We start from the raw sequence: 27301 nt of genomic DNA, 5'->3' as shown, positions 1-27301 counted from the left end.
CTCCGACGTCGCTGGGCTTGGCTCCGCTCATTAACTCTTGTGCAAAGCCTTGGCTTGTGCGGGGCTCGCGGTGACTGGGGGCTGCTGGGGTCCCACCTAGAGCCACTGATCACCCTGAGGGCTGTCCCTGCCTGCTCTGGGCCGGGGTCCCACTGTTGGAAAGGAGTTGCTGTGATGCCACACTGAGGCCCTTTGGCAGTGATGTTTGAACAGAGTCGTGATCCCCAGAAAGGTGACTCAGCCCAGCTCCGTGTCCCTGTGTCCCCATCCACACTGGCCTGGCTTAGGGACAAAATTCACCCTCTGGCTCCTCTGATGGCTCCTTCGACCCCATATCCTTGACCCCATCCTGGACCAAACCCACCCGAGCACTGCAAAGGGCGGTCACACGATGCCACCAGGCCCCTGCGACCCCCAGGAGCTCCCCCTATTCGGAGATTGGCTGCAAGAAGCAGCTCTGGGGGCTTGGTGGGGCTGCCTGGTATCTGCCATGCCAGCAGCTCCATGCGAGGCGTTGCCCGGCCCCTGGGTCTCACTTTTCCTGCTCAGCAGGGCGCTCTTATCAGCTGGTGTTGATAAGGATGAGCTCCAGCAGCCTCCGCAGTGTTTTGCTTCCAGGAGCTGTGGGACCTGAGCCAGCTAGGGGGCTGTGGTTGATGGGGGGCAGGAAGAACTGGAGCTTGGAATGGGAAAGGGTGAACGGGGGCATCCTGGATAGCTGGAAGTGAGCTGCTGATTGCCTTAGGAGCTATTAATCCCTCCCCAAAATTGGGGCTCATTAGCCTGGGTGTAGCAGTCTGGTCACACCTGAATCACACTTGGAGGTGGGAGATCCACGGTGCAGCGGGACAGGGACAGGAGCTCCCTCCTGGGGCACCTGTTTGCCCCGTGAGACGTAACCAGGGGCTACCTGGCCCCATCTGCCCCGGCCCCAGTGGCAGCTGGTGCAGGTGTCTCATGGCTCAGCTCCCAGCAGAGGTGTGGAACTGGGGCAGGGCCCATATCAGGGCAGTGCTGGGGGTAGGAGGAACTTTGATGAATTGAATTGCCCCAGAGCTGCATCTGATATGCCAGAAATGGAGAAAATTAGTCATGAAGTGCTGCTCCACCCATGGAGGGAAAGCTAACGGAGCAGTTTAACCCTGTGCAGGGGAGCCCTGAGCTGGTGATTGATGCTCCAGGAAAGTGGAGCTGTGGCTGGGATGTGGCCACTCTCCATTCCCTGGGCCACCCCTGTGTGGAGATGCTGAGGATGTCCCTGCAGTGAGGGGTACACGTCCACAGGAGTGGGAACATCCTGGGTGATGGGACCAGGTAGGGTCTGTGTGCCCAGGTGAGCTGGCCCAGTTCAGCCTTGGCTTGCTGGGCTGAAGGGTGACTCCTGGAGGAGCAGGGAGTGCCACAGGAGCACCAGAGCTGAGCTTTGCTGCTGGCATGGTGTTGGGAGAGCAGGGTCCCCTCTGAAGGTCTGGCTGCTGTTGTTGACAGCCGGAGCGCAGCCCTGCTTGCCCAGGAGCTGGGGTATTGCCTGCTTCTGTCACTGTGCCACTGCTGCCACGGCTGCCACTGCTGCCACCTTCCCCAGCACATGCTGAGTTGGGGAGGGGATGCCGAAGGCTTGGGCAAGGAATGGCAACAGCCCCAGCTCCCATGTGGCCACCCCTGCTGTGCCCTTATGCTGCCCTGAGCAGTGCAGCCACGTTCACTGACCTTGCCTGGGTGTCCTGGACCCTCCTGCACGGCCCTGCGGCTCCTGGGGGACACTGGGGACAGCGGGGTGGTGGGCAGGGATAGGTGGGTGTCCTGTTGGAGGTGCCCAGCAGGACAGACAGAGCCATGAGCCTGCCCTTGGCTCTGCTGGGCTCTCAGGGGCTCATCCGGACCCTGCCTGACAAAATAAATGCATCAATTCTTCCTTCAGGGGTAGCAGTGGGGTCTCGGATCTGTCCCTGTGACACCTCTGTGTGCTGGTTGGACTTTTGACCCAGGCCCAGCTGCCAGCACCATGTCCCTGTCCCTCCTCGGCATGGCGGCGGAGGGCAGCGGGGCCCCGGCGCTCCCCAGCCCCACGGCCAGGAGATGCACGGCGGTCCGCGCCCCAGGGCAGGTATGGGCCGGGAGGAGAGCGAGGAGGAGCTGTGGGGGTGGGAGAGGGTGTGCTGCGGAGGGAGGTCTCCGAGCAGCTCCCTGTAAAGGCGAGGTGGGGAGGCTGCAGCTGCTGAGGAGGAGGAGGGCTGGCGGCAGCGCAGGTCGGGAGCAGCCGGGGTGAAGGCGGGTGTGGTGCGGGCTCCTGGGAGGGATGGACCCTCCCCAGGCAAGATGAGGGTGTCTGGGGGGGAATGGAGTATGTGACAGGAGCTCCGTGGCACTGGACGGAGGAGCAGGGGCTGAGGAGATGGGGCTGATCCCTCCACCCCGCTGCCGTGACTGAGGGTGTCCCCACCGCAGGTGCTGCTCCCCGGGACCTTCCAGAGCTTGGGGAACGCGGAAGGGCCATGTGGGCTGTCGGCATCCTGGGCTGGCTCCTGCTGCTGCTGCTGCCAGTGCCCCAGGTGACAGGTGAGCGCGGGGACGTGGCGGGGGTGGCGGCGGGGCTGGGGCACCCTGCGGCGAGGACAGGAGCCCAGCGGCAGCGCGGCGCTGGGTGCCCGGGAGGTGCCGGGATGCGCAGCACGGGGACAGTGGCATCTCCCCGGGGCAGGCGGGGGAGCAGACAGGGACACGTCCCTGAGCCGGCAGCCACCCCCACCCTCCCGTGCCTCCCAGGTGCCCGACCCTGCATCCCCAAGGATTTTGGCCATGGCTCGCTGGTCTGTGTCTGCAACGCCACGTACTGTGACACGCTGGACCCCCTGGTCCTGCCGGCCCCCGGCTCCTACGTCAAGTACGAGAGCAGCAAGGCCGGCAAGCGGCTGGAGCGGAGCGAGGGGAAATTCCAGAGCACTCTGCGCACCCCAGGTAGCGCCACTGGTGGGTGGCGGTGCCACCGCGGGCCCCCAAGGCAGCAGGGACCGAGCCGGGCTCTTCCCGCAGGGCTGCTGCTGACGCTCAACATCTCCACGCTGTACCAGCACGTGAAGGGCTTCGGCGGGTCCCTCTCCGATTCTGCTGCCATGAACATCCTGAAGCTGTCCCAGCCAGCCCAGGACAACCTGCTGCGCTCCTACTTCTCCGAGAGCGGTGAGCAGCGAGAGCACGGCGCTGTGAGCAGATCGTGGGGTCACCAGAGGAGGCTGTGCCTGTCCCCGCTGCAGGGACATCGTCACCTGGACTCCTGCTCCGGTGCCGCTTGATGCTTTTCTTGCTCCTCAGGGATCGAGTACAACCTCATCCGGGTCCCCATGGCTTGCAGCGACTTCTCCGTGCGCCCCTACAGCTACGATGATGTCCCCAACGACTACGAGCTGAAGCACTTCAGGCTGGTGGACGAGGACGTGAAGATGAAGGTGGGAGGCTGAAGCCGCTGCCATCGGCACCTTGTCCCCTCTCGCGCCGGAGCTCCTGCGTGTGCTGGGACCCCCAGGACCAGGTGCTGCTGAGCCCTGCACACCGTGGCAGGGTGCATGGGGACAGCCTGTGGGAGCTGGCACCTCCTCCGGGGCACGTCCTGGCGCATCCCAGCTGGCAGTGGCAGGGTGAGGAGCCAGGGCTCTGTGCCGGGGGGTGGTGCTTGCCAGCTGCCAGTCCCTGCTGAGGTCCCTTGAGTTCTCCCCTACCTCCCATGGTGAGCCTGCGGTTTTGGGGAGCTGCAGCTGGAGCTGACCCTGTCCCTCTGCCCCCTCCCACAGATTCCCCTCCTGCGCCGAGCTTTGGCCATGAGCAAGCGGCCGCTGCTGCTCTTTGCCAGCCCCTGGACCGCCCCAGCCTGGATGAAGAGTAACGGGGACGTCCGTGGGAAAGGGACTCTGAAGGGGAAAGCAGGGGACAAGTACCACAAGACCTGGGCCAACTACTTCATCAAGTACTGTCTCTGGAACCAGGCTGGGATGGACAGCGGGCGGATCGGGGAGTGGGGTGGGGGGGCAGCCCAGCTGATTCTGCCCCCCCTTCTCTGCACCAGGTTCCTGGATGAATACGCCAAGCACAACGTGACCTTCTGGGCGGTGACGGCACAGAATGAGCCGCTGGCGGGGCTCTTCACGCCCCCCCAGGCCCCCACCATCGCCTTCACGGCCGCACAGCAGCGGGATTTCATCGCCCAGGACCTGGGCCCCGCGCTGGCCCGCAGCCCCCACCGCACACGGCTCCTCATGCTCGACGACCAGCGCATCCACCTCCCACACTGGGCCAAAGTGGTGAAGAGCAGCGTCCCTTCCTTCCCCTCTGCCTCACTCCCCAGCCCCAGGCTTTATGGGAAATGGAGCTGTGGCCTCTCCCAGCCCTGGAGAGTGGGAGCAAACCGGGTCTGCCGGAGCGGGAGCCAGAGCCGGCTCCTTCCGGAGCAGCCGCCTCCGCGTGTGCCCGGCAGGAGTGAGGACAGGACGTGGCACCCACATCCTGGATGCTGGGCACCAGCACCTTTTCTGGGCAGAGTTTTGGCTGATTTGGTTTCCCCCCACAATGCTGTTTGGGGATATTGCCTTAAACTAGGAGGAAAGAAAGTAAAACGTGCTCCTGCCCCAGCCTCAGGCCAGGCAGCCTGCCCCTCCTTTGCCTCCACAGCCGCGGGGCTGGACCACCCCAGGGGGGTGAGGAGGGAGGACCAGGCAGCAGCAGAGCCAGGTGGGGGCAAGGGGTCCACTGAGGGGCAAGCCTGTGTCCCACCCCCTTAGCACTGCACCCAGCGAGGTGCCAAAGCCATGCTGGGGCACCAGATCCATGCTAGGGTGCTGCTCAAAGAGGTGCAGTGCTGCAGGGAGGGGGCTGCAGGGTGTGGCACCCACGGGAGGGGACAAGAGGTGGCCCTGAAAGACCACATGGAGACCATGAGTCCATCCCCGCAGGCTTCAGGCATGGGTAGCCTTGGTGTGAGGCATCTCCTTTGCTCCCCAGGTCCTGGGAAATGCCACAGCTGCCCGTTATGTGGCTGGCCTGGCCGTCCACTGGTACCTGGATGCCATCGTCCCACCTGGCTGCAGCCTGGAGGCCACCCACAAGCTCTTCCCTGACCATTTCCTCCTCTACACGGAGGCTTGCACTGGCTTCTTCATGTTCCGCTTCGCCGTGTCCCTGGGCTGCTGGGAGCGGGGCGACCACTACAGCTACAGCATCCTGACGGTACACGCCCTCACACCGCCCTCACACCGCCCACCCAGGGCTGGGGGAGCCCCACTCAGCCCCTTCCCTGCCCCCCCAGGTCATGAACCACTTTGTGTCTGGCTGGACCGACTGGAACCTGGTCCTGGATCTGGAGGGAGGCCCCAACTGGGTCAAGAACTTTGTGGACAGCCCAGTGATCGTGGACGGCAGCAAGGATGTTTTCTACAAGCAGCCCATGTTCTACCACCTGGGGCACTTCAGGTGGGTCAGGGGGGCTCAGGTGCTGCCGCCAGCCCCAGACCAGGGGCAGAACCCCTCTCCTGGTCCTCTCCCCACAGCAAGTTCATCCCCGAGGGCTCCCGGCGGGTGGGGCTGCGCAGCAGCCGCCGCTGCCTCCTCTGCCAGCTGGAGCACGTGGCCGTCCTGCGCCCCGACGGTGCCCTTGTCCTGGTGGTCCTCAACAGGTCAGCCCAGGCAGGGGGTGGGGGTGATGCTCAGCCCCATCTGTGCCGACCTGCTCAGCCCCTCTTGCTCCCCAGGTTTGGCCGGGATGTGCCATTTGGAATCCAGGACCCTGCCATGGGGTTCATTGAGACTGTGGCTCCAGCCCACTCCATCCAGACCTACCTGTGGCGCCAGCAGTGATAGCCAGGGGAGTGCCGGGGGGCTCAGGGGGGCTCTGGGGGTCAACCCTTCCTCCACCCTTTCCAGCATCCCTCAAGGCTGGAAGCAGACGGTGACCCATTGCTGGGAGTGCAGCCCCCGCACGAGGGGCTCCGTGCGCTCCCGGCACCGGGGCCTGCTGCTTCCCAGCCTCCCCTCCCTCCCGGCACTTCCCATCCCCCTGGAAGTTCTCTTTGCACCGTCTCCCGGAGCACACTTCCACACGTGGCCCCCTTGAAAGCTTCGCGTGTGTCGCGGGCGCCAAGTAAAGCCATGACGCGCTCCCTCCGGAATGCGCCGTTCCCGTCAGTGTTTCCTCTGCGCGCTCGGAAATCGCTCGGTTTTCCTCGGCGGGGCGGCGCGGGGCCAGGGGTGCCCCGGGGGCTCCGGCCCCCGTGGCCTGCGGGTGGCTCCTTGTTTATCCCTGCAGCTGGAGCCTCTGCTGCTGCCAGCCCTTGATTCGTTCCATATGTGCTGTTGGTTTTCCCCAGCCTACTTTTTTGGGGGAGTTTTTAAAAAAAAAAAAACCCCAAATGTCAGACGCTGTCGGAAAGGAAGAGTAAATGATACCAGTGTCCCCATCCACCAAACCTTATGGACAAATTAGGCTGGTGCCACCTCTCCAGGGTGGCCTCTGGACAGAGTCCCCTCTATTCTGGCTGTGGCCAACACCGGCCGCAGCCCGCAGTGATCTCCCCGTCCTGTTTGCTTTCCCTAAATACCGGTTACAGTATTCCCTGTGCCTTTGGGAACGTTACCAGCACCTTTGAAGTACAGGAATGAGAAAGCCAGAGCTCTCCTTGGCCAATGCCCCTGTGTGAGAGCCACGGAACTGCTGAGGTTGGGGAAAATGAAAAACCCAGAGGCTTTACAGCTGGATTATTGGAGTGTGGTGTGAAGGTGGCACCGGGCTCCGTCCCAGCCCTGTTCATGGAGCACACCAGCCTGTCCTGTGCTTTAATCCATGTTCCTGGGGAATGCTGGCCCCAACGGCAGCTGGGTTGGGCTGGCTGTGCTTAGAATTATAGAATAGAATCATGGAATCCTTGAGGTTGGAAAAGGCCTCGAAGATCATCAAGTCCAACCGTTCCCCCAGCGCTGCCAAGGCCAGCCCTAAATCACGTCCCCAAGTGCTCCATGCACATTTATTAAATCCCTCCAGGGATGGCAACTCCACTGCTGCCCCAGGCAGCTGATGCCAGGGCTGCACAGTCCTGTCCATGAAGAAATTTTCTTTAATATCCAACCTAAACCTTTCCTGGGAAATGCCACAGCTCTCCTGATGCAACTTGAGGCCACTTCCTCTTGTCCTGTCCCTGTTCCCTGAGAGCAAAGACTGACCCCCACCTGGTGTCCCCTCCTGTCACGGAGTTGTGCAGAGCCACAAGGTCCCCCTGAGCCTCCTTTTCTCCAGAATGAGCCCCCCCAGCTCCTCCTGGAGCTCCAGATCCCCCCTCAGCTCCATCCCCTTCTCTGGACGTGCTCCGGCCCTCAAGAGTGGCACAGAACTGACCCCAAGGATTCGAGGTGTGACCTCATCAGTGCCCAGGTGCTGCTGCCACGCTGTCCCTGACACCTTGGGAATGTCCCCTTCCCAAGGGACGCCGGACCTCTGCTGTGCCGGGACGGCCCATATGGAGCCCTGACCGCCGGTGTTCAGCAGTGCCCAGGGGCAAGCGTGCAGGGAAAGGCTTTGGCCCAGCCCCTCCGGGCTGGCTCGCTGCTCCTGCCGGTTTGGAGCCGCAGCAGGACGGCCGTGAGGGGTGGGGTGAGGCTGGAGGAACCACCCCCACCATCCCCGCAGGCTGGGGGATCCCTTCTCCGGGGGCAGCAGGAGGAGCAGGGCCCTGGGTGGGTGTGTTTTCTGTACCGACGGGATGGGACTGTCGGGGTACGTTCCTTGAGCTTTATTTGCAGCATCAGCCTCATTACATGGCTGAGACAACAGGAAGATGGTAAAGCTCACCTGCAGCAGTGGAAGATTTCTTTGTTTCTTGGAAAACTTTCTAGCTGATAGCATATCGCTAAAAGTCAATAGCTTCTGCTAAAGCTTACAGACAATTGTTTTAGCCAATTAGTAAAAGTACTCATTGTAACTTTGTCTATTTTCAGACTTTGCAGCTGCAGCTAGTTCTCTGCTCTTTCTCTTTCTAAGGCCTGCTTTTCCAGCTTCCTGAAAAGCATCTTACCTTTACTATTTCCCACAGGGGGCTGCGATCTCCAGCGAGGGGCTGTGACCCTGGCCCCTGACCCTGGGCTGTGGTTCCTGGGTGGGGATGTGACGCTGAGTGAGGGACGGTGGTCCCTGCGTGGGGGTCTCTTCCTGGCCACCCTGACCAGCTGCCCCAAGGGGACCCCGGGGCAGCTGCCACTCCCCCCGTTCCTCTGCCCGCCTCCTGTTTCTCCTGCGGAGCAGATGCCTGCAATTAGGAAGGATCCCAAATTAGATGGTGTGGAGCCCAGACTTGTTTTGCAGATGATAAAACCGCTGCTGCCGGCTCCACCCAGCCCGCTGCGGCGTGGGGCTCTGGCGTGCGGGGCACGGCGGGGGCGAGGGGACTTGGGCGGGCATTCCCCACTGTGCCCACCCCAGCAGGGGTCGGGAGTCCCTGCCACGACCGGCTGCTGCCTCTGCCCGAGCCGGGAAAGGTCCTGGAGCAGCCACAAACGGGACACAGGTCATGGTGGTGGCACTGCTCGTGAAAAGCCAAAGTGCTGCCAAGAGCAGGGAGCCTGGGTGGGCACAGCCAGCCCTGCCCTGCCCTGTCCGAGGTGTCCCAGGGACACAGGGCTGCTCCCGTGGGGCTCTTCCCAAGGGGAGCAGGGCAGGCCTGGCTATGGGGGGTGATGGAGGCACTTGAGGGGCTGGAGAGCGTCCTCCCCTCCCCAGCTCCCCTCTGGCCACGGGAACAGGTTTCAGGAGAGCTTTGCAAATGCTGCGGTGTGTGGAAAGCTCATTGGAGCCAGGTTGCAAAATCATCCCCAGGCTCCTCTTCAAACACAGAGTCCCATGAGCTGTCCCATTCCAAACTCACCTTTCCTGCTTCGCCAGACGCGTCCCCTCCCACCAGGCACAGCCGGGACACAGGACCTGCCACCGCTGCCTCAGAGACGCAGCAGGAGCTGGTTTGGCAGCAGGTGAGTCCCCTGGGTCCGAGGGGGCTCCAGCAGGTGGGAATGGGGATAGAGATGGGGATAGGGATGGGCATGGAACAGCCCTGGGCAACAGGACCGTGCTGAGGCCGTGCCCTGGCCAAGCTGGGCATCATTCCCTGGCAGGGAGTGGGAGGCAGTGGAGGTGGGACAGCTGCCTGGCCCCACTCCACGTCCCACAGGAGCTCGGGGAGCAACAAGAGGGCACCATCCCACCCTGGCAGAGGTCCCCAGGTGTCCTCAGTCTGGCACCAGGGTCCTGAGGCTTGGAGGTGGCTCCTCCTGTGCTCTCACTGAGAGGTTCCTTGCCCAGCACCACAGGAAGGACAGGACAGGGTGTGAGCACCTGAAAGAACAGGGGAATGTGGGACTCTCCATGCCAGGGCCTTGAGCCCCAGACCACTCTGGCTGGACAAGCCTCAGCTTCCAGACATATGGGATTGGGAGTGTGGAGCTGTTTGCTCCTAGCCATGGCTCGGGGGGCACTGGGGATGCATGGGGTGATGCAGCACGGCATGGCACAGCTGTGGAACGAGTGAGGAGGGAGAAGGAGTGGGAGGGAGTTGATGGGAGTGAACAAAGTTGCTGGGTACAGCCAGCGTGGGCAGCTAGGAGCAGCAGGCTGGTGGGGTGGCTCACACCTGGGGGATGCCCACACCTGGGGGGCTGCACCCCCAGCTGGGTCATAGCCAGAACTGTTGGTAGACTCTGGAGGGGTGGGAGGGAAGGTGGGGGCTGGGCTGGAGCAGTGGGCAGAGGGCAGGACAGGCTTAGCCCTGGCAGGGGAGGTCCAGTGGTCCCCTGGGCAGGGGGATGATGCTGGCGCTCTCCCTGCCCTGTGTCTCTGTCCCTGTGTGTGGCTGGGTCAGGCTGAGAAGCTCTGGGTGCTGACACTTGCCCTGCTCCCAGCGTGTCCGTCGACATCGTCTGAGCCGCTGCAGCAGAGGTGCCATGGGGCCAGGCTGTGCCAGTGTCCTGGGCTGGCTCCTGCTGGCACAGGCAGCCCTGCAGGCCACAGGTACGTGCTGGCACGTTTCCCTGGGCTTTGGAGGGTGGCGGATTTGGAGTCTGTCACGGGTCGAAGGCATGAGCTGGGCTCCTGCCACAGCCCTTGGTGCCTACCCACTCTTTCCTCTGCTGCAGGTGGCCGTCCCTGTGACGCCAAGGATTTTGGGCACGGCTCCCTGGTCTGTGCCTGCAGTGCCACGTACTGTGACACGCTGGACCCCCTGGTCCTGCCAGCCCCCGGCTCCTACGTCAAGTACGAGAGCAGCAAGGCCGGCAAGCGGCTGGAGCGGAGCGAGGGGAGCTTCCAGCACAACGCCAAGAGCCCAGGTACCACCCCGGGCTGTGGGAGGGCCTGTCCTCCACGGCAGGGGTGGTGACACTGTGTGTCCCCACAGATTTCCACCTCACCCTGGACACAGCGCAGAGGTACCAGAAGGTGAAGGGCTTTGGTGGCTCCATCACCGACGCGGCTGCCATCAACATCCAGTCCCTGTCCAAGGAGGCCCAGAAGCACCTGCTGCGCTCCTACTTCTCCGAGGAAGGTGAGCCCAGGGCAGGCAAAGCTGCTGCTGGTAGAGCTGGGGTCTGGCTGCTGAGATTTGCTCTGAGGGGCTGGGGGATCTGGACCCCCAAATGCAACTCGAGGATGCCCATGGCCACCTGCCCTGTCCTCAGGCATTGAGTACAACCTGGTGCGTGTGCCCATGGCCAGCACTGACTTCTCCATCCGCCTGTACACCTACGCCGACGCCGAGGGCGACTTCGAGCTGAGGCACTTCAACCTGACGGAGGAGGACACGCACATGAAGGTGAGTCCTGCAGGAAGAGTCTGAGGGACTGGGGCTGCTGCCGGGATGGGATGGGATGGGATGGGATGGGATGGGATGGGATGGGATGGGATGGGATGGGGAAAGGGAGCACCTTCCCACCTCTGGGGAGGGAGGTGACTCCTCCTGCTGCCTGCACAGCCAGCACGGGGACAGACCCAGAGATCTCTGTGCCATCCCATTTCTCCCTAGATCCCCATCCTCCAAGCAGCCCAGGCAGTGGCCAAGCGGCCGCTGTCCCTGTACGCCAGCCCTTGGACCTCCCCGGTGTGGATGAAGACGAATGGAGCAATGACAGGAAGGGGAACACTGAAGGGCAGCCCCGGGGACAAGTACCACCGGGCCTGGGCCAAGTACTTTATCCGGTGAGGGGCCAGGGGAGTGCGGTGTGTGCCAGGGATGCCATACCTGGAGCTGGGGCTGGCACAGGTGTGACGGGGCCGTTCACCTTCTACCCCACACTAGGTTCCTGGATGAATATGCCAAGCACAACCTGACCTTCTGGGCAGTGACAGCAGGGAACGAGCCCACGGCTGGTGAGATTGTTTTCTACCCCTTCCAGTGCCTGGGCTTCTCCCCGGAGCACCAGCGGGACTTCATCGCCCAGGACCTGGGCCCGGCACTGGCCAACAGCTCCCACCGCCACGTCCAGCTCATCATCCTGGATGACCAGAGGGTGATGCTGCCCTACTGGGCCGAGGTGGTGAGTCCCCATAGCAGCTCTCCTGGCCTCGCAGCAGATCTCCCAGCCCAGGGCACTGGTGACCCTTTTCTCCTGCCAGGTTCTCAAAGACCCTGTGGCTGCCAGCTACATCAGCGGCATCGGCATCCACTGGTACCTGGATTTTCTGGCACCCATCGACCTGACACTCTCCATCACCCATCACCTCTTCCCAGACTATTTCCTCCTCTCCACGGAGGCTTCCACAGGCTCCTACTTCTGGGAGCCCAGGGTGGTCCTGGGTGGCTGGGACCGTGGGAGCAAGTACAGCCACAGCATCCTGTCGGTAGGGCCTGGTGGGAGCTGTGGACACACTGGCCACCCTGGCCAGCCCCTGGGCCTGCCTGTGGCTCAGTACCACACCCTGCCCTGCAGAACCTCAACAACTACGTGACGGGCTGGACTGACTGGAACCTGGCCCTGGACATGGAGGGAGGCCCCAACTGGAGCAAGAACTACGTGGACAGCCCCGTCATCGTGGACAGCAGCAAGGATGTCTTCTACAAGCAGCCCATGTTCTACCACCTGGGGCACTTCAGGTGGGTCAGGGCCACAAGCTGCTGGCTCCTGCTGCTGGCTCCATGTCCTAAGTACCACACTCTGACCCTGCTTGTCCCCACAGCAAGTTCATCCCCGAGGGCTCGCAGCGTGTGGGACTGGCCGTCTCCAAGAAGTGCCGCCGGTGCGACCTGGAGCACTCGGCTTTCCTGCGCCCCGACGGCGCCGTTGTCCTGGTGGTCCTGAACCGGTGAGTGGCTCAGTTCTGATCCCTGGTAAAAGGCCCCACTGACCCCACTGAGCCCCCATCCCCTCTCGCTTTCTGCACAGCTCCCCCGTGGACGTGTCCTTTGGGGTCTCTGACCCGCACGTCGGCTTCATCGAGGCCGTGGCTCCCAGCGACTCCATCCAGACATTCCTCTGGAAGCAGCCAGCCTAGCGTGGCAGAGGAGTGAGGTGCCAGCGCCAGGAACACGGTGCTGATGGCAGCTTGGAGAGATGACTCCAATGGGGTTGGGGCTGCAGCACAGCCCCTGCAGCCCCCTGTGCCCCAGGGGACCTGTATGACCCTAGGGCTGCAACGCCTGTGCTTTTCTAGATGTTTCATAAAATAAACAGGTTTTCTACAAACTTTCCTGAACCCCTGACCTCCCCTTGGTGCCAGCTCAGTGGGCAGGACTATGCCAGGGGCCAGAGGAGGCAGATTTGAGGCCCCATGGGTCCCATCCCTCCCCTGCCCAGGTTCCCGAGGCATCCCACAGGGCTAGGGACGCAGGGGGCTGTCACCCTAAGGGGTGGCATCGCTCTCCTGTCCTCCACTGCAGCATCCCCCAGGCAGGGAAGGGCCCAAAGCTGCAGTCAGGACACGCAGCCGGGATTTAGAGCAGAGCTCTGGCCTCGGCAGCTCCAGCTTCTCCCTGGCCAGGGCAGGCGGCTGTGCTTTCTCCTGCTGGAGCAGCCATCAGCCCCTCCAGCTAATGGGAACCGGGAGCACGGGGCACATAGTTCCTGAGTGACGTTAGAGGGGAGCGTGCTGGGGGGGGGGGGGGTTGCACTGAGTCATCCCCCTCCCAGTGGGGCCCCTCGAACTGGGCCAGCATGGGGGAGGCTCCGCAGCTGGCCCAGCACCATGGCTCTGCTCCAGCCCGGTGTGGGGGCGCCTGGCCACTGCGCCCGGCTGGGGGGCACGGGGAAAGGGGCCGCGTGTCCAGGAGGGGACATTCGGCCACCGCAGACAGCAGCGGCGCTGGGATGCCGCTGGCGGTGGCAGCCGGCGGCCAAACAAGCGAGGGCTGTGTGCCGGCCTGGCCCCGCGCCGCCTTTCCATCTGTGCGCTCGTAAACCGGCAGCGGCCAGCGGGAACGGCAGCGCGGCCAACACCGGCACCAGCCCCGCGCCGGGTGGCCCGGGGGACCGCGGGGGCAGGCGGGGCCCAGGTGGCCACCCCCGACCCCGCTCCCAGCCCACGCGATGCGCTCCCAGCTGTGCCAGCTGCAGGAGCTCCCCGGCGCTGGCAGGCGTGCTGGAATGCAAACAGATGTCAGCGCTGGAGGGATCCCGGCTGCTGGAGCGGGGCTCCGGGTGTCCCGCTGGCAGCGAGGAGTGCTCCTGGGCTGGGGACGTGTCCTGACGAGCAGCCCCGGCTGCCCTTGGCTCTGGTTTCGTGTCTCGGCTGTGCTGCCGTGCTCGGGACTGCCGGGCTGGCAGCGGCGTGGAGGGGAGGTACCAGCCCCGCAGAGCTGCTGTCTGTGCTGCCTGGAGGGTTGCAACATGGCAATGACGCTGGGGAGATGTGGGGCTCAGCCCCACAGCTGCTGGAGAAGGGACAGGGACTGCTCAGATGCCACAGATGCTTTTAGGTTCCCCCCTCCGGGACCTCAGCAAGACCCAAGGCTGCAGTGAGGGGCAGAGCCACAGACAGGACACACCGGTGCATGCTGCAAAACTCCAGCCTGGGCAACTGGGGAAACTGGGAAGGGCCTTGAGGGTGCTGGGAGTACGAGAGGGCGCAGGCAGAGAGAGGGAGGTTTATTGGTGTGGCAGGGACGCTCCCACGGAGCGGGCTGTGGTTCCTGGTGGGACACAGAGCGGAGCAGTGCTGCTGCCACGCTCCCAGAGTAAAAACAGTCAGTTCCAGGGGCTGTGAAGGAACAGTCACACAGCTCTTCCTCACTCCTCCTCCTCCTCTTCCTCCTCCTCCAGGGCGACGGGCTGCCGGCCGGCCGGCCCCACGCTGCCACGCTGGATGGAGACGATGCCGCTGAGGAAGGCGTAGCCCAGCATGGCCACCAGCCCCACCAGCACTGACAGCAGCTGCTTGCGCCGTTTGTGGGGGTCCTCCTCTGCCTCACTGCCATCTGTGCCTGCAGCCCGAGGGGCACCGCTCAGGGCATCACCTGGAGGGGCAGAGCAGGGGCGTGGGTGGGGAGGGTCACCCTGAGACTGAGCCCCAGCTGGGGATGCACCTGGGGGGGACAGGTCACCCCCAGCCCGCAGGGTGAGGCGGGGGACAGCTCTCACCTCCGTCCCAGGGGAAGTAAAGGCTGAGGATAGAGGTGCAGTAGTTGCACAGGTTCTGCAGGGACTTCAGGTGCTGCTGCAGTTTCCCGTTGGGCAGCTTGGCCTTCAGGAGCGGCGCCAGGCGGCTGAAGACTAAGGCGTCGAGGGAGGCCGGCCTGGGGCACAGAGAGCCGTGCCTGGGCCACCGTCCCCACCCAAAGCCACCCAGACCCACCAGGCACTGCCAGCCCCAGCACCCCAGGGGGATGCCACGTGGCTCCCCCTCCTTGGGACAGTGCCCTGTCCCCTGCGAGCCTGTTGCACCCCCAAAGCGGCTGCAGCTTCCCTGCAGACCACAGGGCCTCAGCCCTGCTGGGGTGTGGGGGCTCTCAGGCCCCTTCCCCTTCCCCCCTTTGGCCACCTACGAGTCTCCAAAGAAAAACTTCTGGGAGCCGAGGCGCTGGGAGAGGAGTGTCAGGCATTCCCGAGCTTCCCGGTAGAGCTGCAGGAGGAGGACAGAGGGTTGTCACCTGCCCAGGTACCAGCACAGTGCTCAGGGGAGCAGGAGGGGGGAACCCAGACCCCAGTTTGGACTTTTTCAGAACCAATCTTAAAGGTACAAAACTTATTTCTGGGCTAATCAGACCAATGGGGATACGAGCATCATAAAGTCACCCCAGGACAGCCTCACAGGGATTCCTGGGGACCCCTGTGCCCTGACCCCATATCTCACCTCCTTCTCCAGCTTCTCCTCATCCTCCATGTAGTCATCCCCCCAGATGAGCTGCAGCCGCTCCAGGTGCCGCTTGTGCATGGCGTTGGGCAGGAAGAAGTTGAGGGGGAAGGGGATGGTTTCCGCGTACCACTTCCGCGTGTGCTCCACGTAGTTCTTGGCGTCCACCCAGAAGGTGTGGATCTGTGGTGGAGAACAATCCACAGCCTGGCCACGGCGGGGCTGCAGCTCTGGCACACCAGAGCCCCTGCCTGGCACCACCACCCTGGAGACCATGAGGGGCTGCAGGAGCGATGGGGTCAAGGGCAGACCCCAGCCCGGGCTGCACAACCCACTGCTGCCACCTCCCAAACCCCCATCCCTGCCATGCCGGGCTCCCAGGATGTTGCTGCTGGCAGCTGGGCACACACGCGAGCCCACGGGCACAGCTCCTCATCCTCAGCGAGCCCCCCCTTCCCTGCAGCCCCCCCGAGCCTCACCAGTACTGGCAGCAGCTTCTCCTCCAGCAGGGACACGAAGGCCAGCGTGTCCGCGCTCTGCGTGGCCGACAGGTCGTAGTCAGCGTTGTATTTCTGCGGAGCAAACGCCACTTTGATCCCACGGGATGCCCAAACCCCACCCATGGGTGACACAACAGGGTCCCCTCCCCCCTGAGGGGCTCCTGCAGCCCAGGGCAGGGGGTGCCCCAAGCCCCTCTGTACCTGTTTCCTGAGGTGTGTGATGATCTGCTGAGGTTTGGAGATGATGCCCTCGTCCCGAGTCCTCAGCGCGGGCAGGTGCCCTGCGGGCAGGGGGAGTGAGTGGGGGCTGCAGTCACTGTGCCCTGAGCAGGTGAGGGGTGCAGGGGGCTGCCGTGGGGGATGGACCCCCATGCCTGGATGAGGGGCACGAGGCAGGGCAGGGGTGTACAGTGAGGTGGGGACAGAGCAGCGCAGGGGAGGGGGTAGAAACTGTGCGATGGGAAATGGGGAATGTGGCAGAACAAGGGGGTTGTGGGGGTGGGTGATGGACGGGGGGGCAATGGGGAGTGATGGGACAGGGGGAGCAATGGGGTGTAAGAGTGCAGTGAGGCATGGGGGAACAGGAAAAAGGGGGGTGCAATGAGGTGGGGGCTGTGATGAGGGGGTTCAATGGCACACGAGTTGCAATGGAATAGGGGGGTGCAATGGGACACGGGATGTGGTGGGGCATGAGGGTGCAACGGGGCAGGAGGGGGTGTGATGGGACAGGGATGGTGATGAGAAGATGGGGTTGGGACGGGTCAGAGGGCAGTGCGGTGGCAGGGGGGACACGTGACAAAGGGGTACAATAACATGAGAGGGTGCAGTCAGGGGCACAGGACATGAGGGATGCTATGGGGTGGGAGGGTGTGACGGGACAAGGGGTGTAATGAGATGGTAATGGTGGTAACGGGGTGTGATGAGGCACAGGGGGATGCAGTAGGGTAGGATCGTGCCACGTGGGGAGGAGAGACCACAGGGCAAGAGAGGTGCCGTGGGATAAGAGGGTGCAATAGGGCAGGGGGCCCAGTGGTGTGGGGCCACACGAGGTGAGGGATAAGATGAGCTGGGAGGCTGTAATGGGGTGGGGGGCGTAACGCGTGGAGGGTGCAGTGGTGCGAAGTGGGGGCAACGGGATCACGGGGCTACCATGGGGTGGGGGGTCCCGGTGGTGGTGCCGGTATCCTCGGCGGGGCCCTTACCGGAGGGGCTCCTCCAGGGGCTGGTGACCCGGTGCACCTTCAGCGGCGCCCCCGTGAACCGCGCGTAGGTCTGCGGGAGGGAGGGAGGGATAGAGCGGGGCTCTGCCCGCGGGACCCCGGCCCAGCCCCGCCGCCCCCGCCCCGCCGCTCACCAGCACAGCCAGGCAGTCGGGGTCCACCGAGGGCAGCCCCCAGCCCCCGGCCCAGCAGAACAGCTCCATGGGCGCCGCCATCTTCCGCCGACCCGGAACCGGACGGGCGGCCCCGCCCGCCCCCGCCGCGGGGCGGCACCGGCCGGGGGTCTCCGCGATGGAGCGGAGCCGAGCGGAGCCCGGGCGTGGGAACGGTGGTGGTGTCTGCAGGGTCCTCGGGGGTCCCGCCCCGCACCGCTCAGCTCAGCTCCACGCTGCCCGGCCCCGCACCGCACGGCCCTGCCGTGCCCCGCACCGTGCTCACAGCCCCGCTGTGCTGCCCCGCATCTCTCTGCGTTGCCCCGCACCGCTCAGCTCCACACCGCTCACCCTGCCCGGCCCCGCACCGCACAGTCCTGCCGTGCCCCGCATCTCTCTGCATCGCCCCGCACAGCTCAGCTCAGCTCCACGCCGCTCACCCTGCCCGGCCCCGCACCGCACAGCCCTGCCGTGCCCCGCACCGTGCTCACAGCCCCGCTGTGCCCCGCTGCCTTCCCCCGCACGGCTCAGCTCCACGCTGCTCAGTCCTGCTTAGCCCCGCATCTCCCCGCATGGCCCCGCACCGCTCAGCTCAGCTCCATACTGCTCACGCTTCTCGGTCCCGCACCGCACAGTCCTGCTGTGCCCCGCATCTCCCCGCGTGGGCCCGCACTGCTCACCCTGCTCGGCCCCGCACCCCCCCGCAGCTCTCCACGGACAGCAGCCGGGCCGGGAGCCCGCTGGCAGCGGCGGAAGGAAAACGCCCCGTGTGCGGCTCGGGACCACCCCCCTCCATCGCCCGCACCCCCTCGTTACGCGGGATCGCTGGCGCGGAGCCGGACCGGGGGCGCGGGGCTGGGGCAGCCCCGGGGCCGGGCTCGGCCCGTTGTTATGGCACCGGGGGAAACAGCTGTAAACACGGCCGGGACGCCGCGGGCCGCCCGCCCGCCTTGGCCGGAGCTCCGCGGGAGCGGCTCAGCGGCCCGAGCATCCCCCGGCGGTACGGAGCGGCCCCGGGGCTCTGCCGGCCCGGGCGGCTCCGCGTCGTGGGGCACCCCCGCACAAACGGCCCCGCCGCCGGTCCCGCTCTACCGGGCCGGGATTTTCCGGCGCTGCTGGGGCGACCCCAGCCCCCCGCGCCTGACCTCCCGGTGAACCGGCGCTGTGAACGGGGGCTGTCCCGGGGCCGGCAGTGCCGGGGCGTCCCCGAAGCCCCGGGCCCAGTGCGCCGCGCCGGCACGGTGCCCCCCTCCGGGGCCGGAGCCGCGGCCGGTGGCCCGCCGGTGTCCCCGGGATGCGCCCGGTGATTGACGGCTCTTTGTTTCCTCCTCGCCGGCCCCGCCGGCCCCTCCCCCGTGCGCCACCCCGCCCCGCCGCGCTCCGCTCCGCACCGGCGGCACCGGCGGCACCATGGGGGCACCGGGGAGCCCCGCGCTCCTGGCGCTGCTCCTGCTGGGCGCCGCCGCGGCGGCGCGTCAGGAGCTGCAAGGTACCGGAGGGGCTCGGGGCGGCGGTGGGGCGGCCCCGAAGGGCTGCGGGACGGGCGACACTCGGGGGGTCGGCGACGGCAGACCCCGTCCCACGGCCGCTGACAGCGGCTCTGCTCGCCCCGGGGGAGCTGGGCTGCGGGGCAGCGGGGACGCTGGAACGTTCACGCCGGGCGGCCGCCGGCTCCGATGCCGGCTCGGCGCCGCGGGGGAGTGCCGCGGCGGGGGCTGACCCCGGCGCCGCAGCCCCTCTCGGTCTGCCCGGTGCGTCTGCATGGAACAGGAGGGCACCCGTGCGGTTGTCCGCGCTCCCCGCTAAGCGCCCCGAGCTGGTGCCGGTGCTCCGACCGTCCCTGCGAGGTCTCCCGGTCCGGACGCCCCTTACTGGGGCTGGCCCGCGGGGAGCTCCGCGGAACGGGATGCAGGGAAGCCCCAAGAGCGGGGCGGGCTCCGGGCCGGGACTCTGCCGGTCTCGCCGGTGCGGGGGCTCCGCGGGTCCCGCTCGGAGGCGCGGCCGGTCCTGGAGCGCCACCGCGCGGGGCCGGCCCCGGAGCCCCCGGGGCTTCCCTGGTCCCCCCAGAGCCCGGCGGTCCAGGGACACCCCCACCCCACCCCCGCTCTGACCGCACCGGGCATCCCCGCAGTCACCGGCCGGAGCTGCGGCTGCCGGTGCAGCGGCGACCCCGGTGCTCGTGCCCCGCAGTCATCGACCTGCTGCTGGTGAGCGAGGCTCGGCAGATGGCCAGCGTGGCCCACAAGATCCGCATGGAGCTTCTGACTGTCAACGACGTGTACCTCCTGTCCACCTTCCGCCTGCCCCCCAAGCAGGGGGGGACCCTCTTCGGCCTCTACTCCAAGAAGGACAACACCCGATGGCTGGAGGTCTCTGTCGTGGGGAAGATTAACAAAGGTGGGTGGGGATGGACTGGCCCTGCTCTGAGACGGACGGGACTGAGTTCCTGCAGGGAAGAGCAGTGGGCACACGCTGGTCCCAGGGTGCTGCCAGTGCTGGGGGGGAGCTGACGGCCCCTTCCCGCTGCCCTGCAGTCCTGGTGAGGTACCTGCGGGAGGACAACAAGGTGCACTCGGTCAACCTGCAGCACGCGCACGTGGCGGACGGGCAGAGCCACTCTGTCATCGTGCGCCTGAGCGGGCTGCGCAGGGACACGCTGAGCGTGGAGCTCTACGTCGACTGCAAGCAGACGGACTCCAGCGTGGGGCTGCCTGAGCTCTCTGAGATCCCCCTGGCCGAGGTGGAGTCCATCGAGGTGCGCACAGGGCTGAAGGCCTACCAGAGGATGCAGGTGAGTGCCAGGGGGATTGAGAGCCCAGCCAACGCACCCTTGGGGATGGGCAGAGCCCCCCCACGCTGACTGCATCTCCCCACACACATCAGGGGTTTGTAGAGTCAATGAAGCTGATCCTGGGAGGGTCCATGAGCCGTGTAGGGGCCCTGAGTGAGTGCCCTTTCCAAGGAGATGAATCCATTCACAGTGCAGGTAATGGCTTGGGGGGCTTTGGGGGTCACGTGTGTGGGACGTGGCACAGGGGGGTGGGGGTGACAGCACAGAGGGATGTTCCTGTCCCTCCTGGCCCAGTGTCCCCACACAGGTGGGAGCTACAGTGCTGCACATGTGCTGACCAGAAGTGACCATGTGAGGTGATGCTGCTGGGGTGTGACAGCAGCATTTGGTAATGTCTCATCTCTCTCCTTGCAGTGACGAGTGTGCTGGCCTCCATCCTGGGTAAGTCCCTGCTCTGCTTCCCTCGTTGCCTGGCGTGAGGCGTTTGGGACCCCACGGAGGCAGAAATCCCTGCACAGCCTCAGTGCCCCATGTGGGATCAGAGGGTGTGGGGTGTGCTACAGGAAAAGGGGCTCTGTGTGAGCACAGGATGAGGCTGTCAGGTGCCTCATCCTCCTAGCTCAGTGCCAACGGGCAGAGCAGTCCTGGCCCACAGCCCTGGGAGACTTTGTGCTGGGATTGACCTTTCCTTTCTGCTGCTGGCAGGTGAGCAGACCAAGGCACTGGTCACGCAGCTGACCCTCTTCAACCGGGTCCTGACCGAGCTGCGGGAGGACATTAGGGACCAGGTGGGACTGAGGGGGTACTGACACTCCCTGGGCTGGATTTTCCTGGAGCACAGCACCAGCACCCTTCTGATGCTCCACGCTTTGCTGCCTTGCAGGTGAAGGAGATGTCTCTGATCCGCAACACCATCATGGAGTGCCAGGTCTGCGGTGAGTGCTGGCGAGGCTCTGCTCCCACCTCGGGGGGCAGAGGGCCACCTTGTCTCACCTGCCTCTCCTCACCTGCCTCTCCTCTCCTCAGGCTTCCATGAGCACCGCTCCCGCTGCAACCCCAATCCCTGCTTCAGCGGCGTGGACTGCATGGAGACGTACGAGTACCCAGGGTACCGCTGCGGGCCCTGCCCGCCGGGGCTGGAGGGCAACGGCACACACTGCGCTGACATCGAGGAGGTGGGCATGGTCTGGGGGGCATCAGCAGCCCTGGCACTGCCAGGGCTGTGCGTGCAGAGGATGCTTCCTCTGGGAAGGCCCTGGGACGGCCTGGGGCAGCAGCAGGTGCCCAAGGATGAAGGCTGTGTCTCTCCCGGTGTTGCAGTGTGCCCATGCCAACCCCTGCTTCCCCGGCTCCAAGTGCATCAACACAGCCCCCGGGTTCCGCTGCGAGCCCTGCCCCCGTGGCTATCGAGGCAACACCGTCTCTGGCGTGGGGGTGGACTATGCCAGGGCCAGCAAGCAGGTGAGTGCAGTGCCAGGGGACCGGGCCAGGTCCCTGTGGGATCTCTGGAGCGCAGGACAGCGTGGACAATGCAGTGCCTGCGGAGGAGGACAGCTTCTTGGGGGCAGGAATGGGCAGAGCCACCCACAGGGAAAGGCCCCAGGTGAGCATTTCTCCCACACTGCTCACAGGTTTGCACAGATATCGATGAATGCAACGATGGGAACAATGGGGGCTGCGACCCCAACTCCATCTGCACCAACACCCTGGTGAGCAGCGCTGTCCCGCTCCCTCCCCTGCTCCCGGGGCCGCTCAGCTCCCCTCATCCCACCCCTGCCCTCTCTCCCCCAGGGCTCCTACAAGTGCGGGCCCTGCAAGTCGGGCTTTGTGGGCAACCAAACGTCTGGCTGCGTCCCACAGAGGTCCTGCAGCACTCCCACCTCCAACCCCTGCGACATCAACGGCTTCTGCCTGTTTGAGAGGAATGGGGAGATCTCCTGTGCAGTGAGCAGGGGACAGGGACAGGAGGAGGGTGTGGGGGGTACAGCATGGCAGCATTGGTCCTGCCAGGGCCCTTTCCAGCCACTGATCTCTTCTTTATTCAGTGCAACGTGGGCTGGGCTGGCAATGGCAATGTGTGTGGGCCAGACACAGACCTGGATGGGTACCCGGACGAGCCCCTGCCCTGCATCGACAACAACAAGCACTGCAAGCAGGTGGGGCACAGGGGGCACAGGGGGCACAGGATCCACAGCAGGGCTGTGCTCCAGACCTCATCTTCTCCCTGTTCCTAATGCTGGCTGTGCTTGCAGGACAACTGCCGCCTGACGCCCAATTCTGGGCAGGAGGACGCTGACAACGACGGCATTGGGGACCAATGTGATGACGACGCTGATGGTGATGGTGTCAAGAATGTGGAGGTGGCTGTGCTGGACGGGTGGCCATGCCAGTGGTTCTAGGAGGGTTTCTTGTTTTGGCTGTGTTCTGAGTCCCTCAAGATGCTTCTCCTGGGGAGCAGCAGGCTGGTGGTTTGGGAATGGTCTCAAGGTGCTGGAGATGTCTTTCTGCCCTGACCACTGTGGGACTGTGGCCTCTTGTCTGCCCACCACCGCAATGCCAACATCCCCGTCCTCTTCTCCACAGGACAACTGCCGGCTCTTCCCCAACAAGGACCAACAGAACTCGGACACTGACTCCTTTGGGGATGCCTGTGACAACTGCCCCAACGTGCCCAACAATGACCAGCGGGACACGGACAGCAACGGCGAGGGGGATGCTTGTGACAATGACATTGATGGGGACGGTGAGCCGCTCTTGGATTGGCCTGGCTGTGCCAGGGGGGGCTGTCTCACCAGGGTGGGGGAGGGTATCCACTCAGCGCTATCCTTGCAGGGATACCCAACATGCTGGATAACTGCCCCAAGGTGCCCAACCCTCTGCAGACTGATCGGGACGAGGACGGTGTTGGGGATGCCTGTGACAGTTGCCCTGAAATGAGCAACCCCACTCAGGTATGGCTGGGGCCAGGCTGGGCCTGGGACGACTGGGGCCTGGCCTCCTCCTCCTCGCCCCAGGATGTCCACTGAACTAGGGCTCCGCTCTCCTCCAGACAGATATGGACAGTGACCTGGTAGGAGACATCTGTGACACCAACGAGGACAGGTGTGGATAGCACTGCAGTGGGGTGACCTCCCAGTTGTGTCCCGGGGGGCAGAACTGGGCTCCTGTCAGGAGGGACAATGGGGTCTTCGGGGAGATCCCCAGTTTTGTCATTGCTCTGACCCCCTTCTTGCTCCCAGTGATGGGGACGGGCATCAGGACACCAAGGACAACTGCGCCGAGATCCCCAACAGCTCCCAGCTGGACTCGGACAACGATGGGCTGGGGGATGACTGTGACAATGATGATGACAACGACGGCATCCCGGACTATGTGGCACCGGGCCCAGACAACTGCCGCCTCATTCCCAACCCCAACCAGAAAGACTCAGACGGTGAGCGTGGGGTGGGCAGAGGGAGGCAGACCTGCATGGGCTCAGCCCAGCCCTGACTGAGCGCGTGTCCCCAGGGAATGGCGTGGGTGACGTCTGCGAGGAGGACTTCGACAACGACACGGTGGTGGACCAGCTGGACGTGTGCCCCGAGAGCGCCGAGGTGACACTGACCGACTTCCGCGCCTACCAGACCGTCATCCTTGACCCCGAGGGGGACGCCCAGATCGACCCCAACTGGGTCGTGCTCAACCAGGTGTGGGTGCTGCGCCCCGTGTTTCTGGGGGCTGCGCTGCAGGGTGGGAGCTGAGGGGACTGGGAGGTGCCCAGGGGTGCAGGGGTGCCCCTCACCCAGCTGTCCCCCCACAGGGCATGGAGATCGTGCAGACCATGAACAGTGACCCGGGTTTGGCTGTGGGTAAGATATGTTCACCCACCCACAGGCTCTGGGGGCAGCCCCCTCTACTCCCACTTGTGCAGGGAGTAAGGGCCGGTTCTTTGCCCCACAGATGAAGGATGAAGGGTGGGTGGGCTGGGAGTCCCGTAGGGAGAGAGGGCTCCCCGCAGCGTTTCCTGCCTGTAGGTTACACAGCCTTCAACGGGGTAGACTTTGAGGGCACCTTCCACGTCAACACCATCACCGACGATGACTACGCCGGCTTCATCTTCAGCTACCAGGACAGCGCCAGCTTCTACGTGGTGATGTGGAAGCAGACGGAGCAGACATACTGGCAGGCCACCCCCTTCCGTGCCGTGGCCGAGCCGGGGCTGCAGCTCAAGGTGGGTGGTGGTCCCACCCACGGGCTGGGTCAGGCCCCCCTGTTCAGCTCCCCCCTGAAGCCCCCGTGCACCTGCAGGCAGTGAAGTCCTCGACGGGCCCTGGGGAGCACCTGCGCAACGCGCTGTGGCACACGGGCCACACGCCCGACCACGTCCGCCTGCTCTGGAAGGACCCCCGGAACGTGGGCTGGAGGGACAAGACATCCTACCGCTGGCAGCTGGCACACAGGCCCCAGGTGGGCTACATCAGGTAAGCAGGGGGGCATGGGGCCCGCTGGGGTGGGGGCTGCGCTCCCCACGGTGCACCCCCAGTGGGACCACACCAGTGGGGGGGATGGTCACTGGTGAGAAACCAAGCCTAGAGTGAACCAGCCCCTCCGATAACCAAGAGTAAGGATCCTGCCCTGCGGAACCACCTCAGGGGTAGGAGGATGTCCGTGAGGAGGCGTTGTGCCTCCTGGGACCACCCCAGTGAGGGGATGCCGGCCGTGGGGGGGGATCCAGCCCTGTGGGACCACCGCAGTGTGGGGATGCCGGCCGTGGGAAGCATCCAGCCCCGTGAGACCACCGCCGTGGGGAGATTTCGGCCGTGGGGAGGGCTTCTGCCCGGTGGGACCGCAGCCGCGTTTCTCCTTTAAGGCTCCCGCCGGGGCGGCCGCGGCGGGGGGGCTCCGCCGCCGGGCCCTCCGCCCCCCGGGCCCCCGGGGCCATTGTCCCGTCGCCATGGCGACCCCGCCGGCGCCTTTCACATGCAAAGCGCCCGACAAAGGCGGCGGGGCCGGGCCGGGGGCGGCGCGGGGGGCTTCAGCCCGGCAACGGCGGGGGGCCCCGGGCCGAGGATCCAGCCGGTCCGGTGCCCCCGGCCCAGTCCCCCGCAGGATGCCCCGGCTCCAGCCCGGTGCCACCGTCCCCGGATCGGGAAGCCCGGGGGCCGGTGCTAGTCGTGGAGGGGTCCCAATGGGATCCAGATGCTGGCCCCGATGGCTTCTCAGTAGGATCCCGATGTTTGCCCCGGTCGGGTACCGGCGGGGTCCCGGTGAGGGCCCGCTGAGCGGTCGGGCCCCGTTCCCCCGCAGGGTCCGTCTGTACGAGGGCCCGCAGCTGGTGGCCGACTCCGGTGTGATCATCGACACCACGATGCGCGGGGGCCGGCTGGGGGTCTTCTGCTTCTCCCAGGAGAACATCATCTGGTCCAACCTGCAGTACCGCTGCAACGGTGAGCAGGGCCCCCCCGGGACCCCCGCACCGGCCCGGCGGCCGGCCGAGCATCCCCTCCCTCGCCCCTGCGGCGGGCTCAGTCCTGGGCCGGGGGCTTTATCGGGGCTCGCTCCCCTCGCCGGCTCCTGACGCCCCCCGCGCTGCTCCCCACAGACACGATCCCTGCCGACTTCGAGCCCTTCCGCCGGTTCCTGCTGGAGGGACGCGAGTGACCGCGCCCGGCACGGGCCTCCCCCGCCAGCGGCACCGGTGGCGCTCCGGGCTCTCGCCACCGGCGGCACCCGGGGGCGCACCGGGCCCCGCCGCTCCTCCCGGCCGGGCCCCGTTCCCGGCCCCCCGCGGACTTTGCACTGCCAGAACCGGGGCCCCGCAGTGCCGGGGCTCCCGCCACGCCTGCCCCGGGCGCTCCGGTCCTTGCCCCACGCCTGGCCATAAAGTTTTGAGTGTTTTCTACCCTGCGCGCCCGGTCCCTGGGGGTTCCCGCTGGCCCGAGAGGGCCGCGGGTCCCCCCCCGCCCCGTGCTCTCGGCTCCGTCCCGCGCCGTCCTCCCGGTGGTCGCGGGGTTGGGTCAGCGCCCGGCCGGTCCCAGAGGCGCAGCCCGCGGCGGCGGGAGGCCGGGACGAGTGCAATATTGGTGGGCGAGAGCACAACACTGCACCGCATCCCGGCCCTCCCGCCGCCCCGGAGGGAGTGGAGCCGCCGCCGCCGCCCGGGCCGCTCCGTGGGAACTGCGCGGCGCGCACCGCGGCTCGGCGGCAGGGACCGGTCGCCACGGCGACGGCTGTCCCGGCAACGCGGCGGAATGTGCCCCCACCCCCCCATCCCGCCCGCCCCGGAGCGCGCGGCCCCGGCACCGGCCCGGCCCCCCCGCCCCGCGGCGGCGGCGGCGACAATGGGCGCGGCGGCACCGGGCCCCTCTTAAAAGGGCAACGCGGGGTTGCCCTCCGGTGTTGGGGCCGGGACCGGGGCCGGGGCCTGTGCCCGTTCCCGGCCCGGGGCCGCGGCGGGAGCGCAGCCGGCTCTCCCCGGGAGTACCGGGACAGGTGAAATCACCGCTGGCTGCTGAGCGCCTCCTCCCGCGGCCCCGAGCCGCGAGGGGCGACCGCGGTTCCCGTTCCTGTTCCGGTCCTTCTTCTGCTCCTTCTCCGATCCCGGTCCAGTACCGTTCCCGACTCTGCTCCTGCTCTATCTCCTGCTCCCTCTCCTAGTCCCGCTCCCGTGTCGCTCCAGTATCGGTCTCACTCCCGCTCTGCATTACTGCAGTCGACTCCCGATTCCGCTCCCGGTCTCTTTCCAGCAGCGGTTCCGTTCTCGCTCCAGTCCCACTCCCTGTCTCGCTGCTGGTCTCACTCCGTTTCCCCCTCCCGGTCCCGGTTCTGGTCCCGGTCCCGGTGCCGGTCCCGGTCCCGCCCGGCGGTGCCGGTGCGCGGCGGGAGCGTCGTGCGGGGCTGTGTCCGCCAGGGGGCGCCGCAGGTTCGGGGCCACCGCCCGGGCCGGGCACGCGCGGGGCGGGGACGGGGCGAGCCGGGACCACCGGGCACGGACAGGCTGGACACAGGGGAAACACCGGGCACGGACAGGCTGGACACAGGGGAAACACCGGGCACGGACAGGCTGGACACAGGGGAAACACCGGGCACGGACAGGCTGGACACAGGGGAAACACCGGGCATGGACAGGCTGGACACAGGGGATCCACCGGGCATGGCCAGGGTGGACACAGGGGATCTGCCGGGCATGGACAGGCTGGACACAGGGGATCCACCGGGCATGGCCAGGGTGGACACAGGGGATCTGCCGGGCATGGACAGGCTGGACACAGGGGAAACACCGGGCACGGACAGGGTGGACACAGGGGAACCACCGGGCATAGACTGGGTGGACACACAGGACTCACCAGACACAGACA

At 65.9% G+C, this 27301-nt stretch overlaps 4 protein-coding genes across 4 annotated transcripts; 3 read left to right on the top strand and 1 right to left on the bottom strand.

The window, feature by feature from the left end:
• The first annotated feature begins 2824 nt into the window (after positions 1–2824).
• LOC128820418 (lysosomal acid glucosylceramidase-like) lies at positions 2825–5856 on the top strand. The gene is made up of 9 exons (XM_054001188.1): positions 2825–2958; positions 3072–3180; positions 3313–3446; positions 3789–3961; positions 4061–4295; positions 4993–5217; positions 5297–5460; positions 5538–5663; positions 5739–5856. The coding sequence occupies exons 2-9, from the start codon at positions 3114–3116 to the stop codon at positions 5842–5844; spliced, it is 1230 nt and encodes a 409-aa protein (XP_053857163.1). The 5' UTR covers positions 2825–2958; positions 3072–3113; the 3' UTR covers positions 5845–5856.
• Positions 5857–8709: 2853 nt separating this feature from the next.
• Positions 8710–12700, top strand: LOC128820450 (lysosomal acid glucosylceramidase-like). The gene is made up of 11 exons (XM_054001226.1): positions 8710–9000; positions 9925–10033; positions 10159–10350; positions 10419–10565; positions 10699–10832; positions 11043–11215; positions 11316–11553; positions 11633–11857; positions 11947–12110; positions 12194–12319; positions 12400–12700. Exons 1-11 carry the CDS (start codon positions 8710–8712, stop codon positions 12506–12508), a joined length of 1908 nt encoding a protein of 635 aa, XP_053857201.1. The 3' UTR covers positions 12509–12700.
• A 1380-nt stretch (positions 12701–14080) lies between these two features.
• MTX1 (metaxin 1) lies at positions 14081–17313 on the bottom strand. Its single transcript, XM_054001155.1, has 8 exons — positions 17156–17313; positions 17004–17073; positions 16003–16082; positions 15781–15873; positions 15302–15484; positions 14994–15070; positions 14590–14744; positions 14081–14465 (listed from the first exon to the last, which is right to left on the bottom strand). Exons 1-8 carry the CDS (start codon positions 17234–17236, stop codon positions 14239–14241), a joined length of 966 nt encoding a protein of 321 aa, XP_053857130.1. The 5' UTR covers positions 17237–17313; the 3' UTR covers positions 14081–14238.
• Positions 17314–18482: 1169 nt separating this feature from the next.
• On the top strand, positions 18483–25845 carry THBS3 (thrombospondin 3). Its single transcript, XM_054001045.1, has 23 exons — positions 18483–18662; positions 19364–19570; positions 19708–19964; positions 20057–20159; positions 20379–20405; positions 20670–20752; positions 20848–20899; positions 20991–21139; positions 21285–21425; positions 21596–21673; positions 21756–21908; positions 22010–22120; positions 22217–22324; positions 22548–22707; positions 22797–22915; positions 23014–23066; positions 23204–23397; positions 23472–23650; positions 23764–23812; positions 23978–24174; positions 24252–24424; positions 25251–25390; positions 25546–25845. The coding sequence occupies exons 1-23, from the start codon at positions 18584–18586 to the stop codon at positions 25602–25604; spliced, it is 2871 nt and encodes a 956-aa protein (XP_053857020.1). The 5' UTR covers positions 18483–18583; the 3' UTR covers positions 25605–25845.
• The last annotated feature ends 1456 nt before the right edge of the window (positions 25846–27301 follow it).

The sequence above is a fragment of the Vidua macroura genome, chromosome 29, assembly GCF_024509145.1.
Source record: "Vidua macroura isolate BioBank_ID:100142 chromosome 29, ASM2450914v1, whole genome shotgun sequence".
Taxonomy (NCBI): Eukaryota; Metazoa; Chordata; class Aves; order Passeriformes; family Viduidae; genus Vidua; species Vidua macroura.
This window is presented reverse-complemented; position numbering and strand designations above follow the sequence as displayed.

Bases quoted from the DNA above. Each gene is read 5' to 3' on its own strand.
- LOC128820418 (XM_054001188.1), top strand. From the start codon at position 3,114: ATGAACATCCTGAAGCTGTCCCAGCCAGCCCAGGACAACCTGCTGCGC. The intron at 3,181-3,312 runs GTGAGCAGCGAG...CTTGCTCCTCAG, and splicing joins CTCCTACTTCTCCGAGAGCG to GGATCGAGTACAACCTCATC. The intron at 5,664-5,738 runs GTCAGCCCAGGC...CTTGCTCCCCAG, and splicing joins GTCCTGGTGGTCCTCAACAG to GTTTGGCCGGGATGTGCCAT.
- LOC128820450 (XM_054001226.1), top strand. From the start codon at position 8,710: ATGGAGGCACTTGAGGGGCTGGAGAGCGTCCTCCCCTCCCCAGCTCCC. The intron at 9,001-9,924 runs GTGAGTCCCCTG...CCCTGCTCCCAG, and splicing joins AGGAGCTGGTTTGGCAGCAG to CGTGTCCGTCGACATCGTCT. The intron at 12,111-12,193 runs GTGGGTCAGGGC...TTGTCCCCACAG, and splicing joins TACCACCTGGGGCACTTCAG to CAAGTTCATCCCCGAGGGCT.
- MTX1 (XM_054001155.1), bottom strand. From the start codon at position 17,236: ATGGCGGCGCCCATGGAGCTGTTCTGCTGGGCCGGGGGCTGGGGGCTG. The intron at 16,083-17,003 runs GTAAGGGCCCCG...CCCTGCCCGCAG, and splicing joins CCCCTGGAGGAGCCCCTCCG to GGCACCTGCCCGCGCTGAGG. The intron at 14,466-14,589 runs GTGAGAGCTGTC...CTGCCCCTCCAG, and splicing joins TTACTTCCCCTGGGACGGAG to GTGATGCCCTGAGCGGTGCC.
- THBS3 (XM_054001045.1), top strand. From the start codon at position 18,584: ATGGGGGCACCGGGGAGCCCCGCGCTCCTGGCGCTGCTCCTGCTGGGC. The intron at 20,406-20,669 runs GTAAGTCCCTGC...TGCTGCTGGCAG, and splicing joins TGTGCTGGCCTCCATCCTGG to GTGAGCAGACCAAGGCACTG. The intron at 22,708-22,796 runs GTGAGCCGCTCT...CTATCCTTGCAG, and splicing joins CAATGACATTGATGGGGACG to GGATACCCAACATGCTGGAT.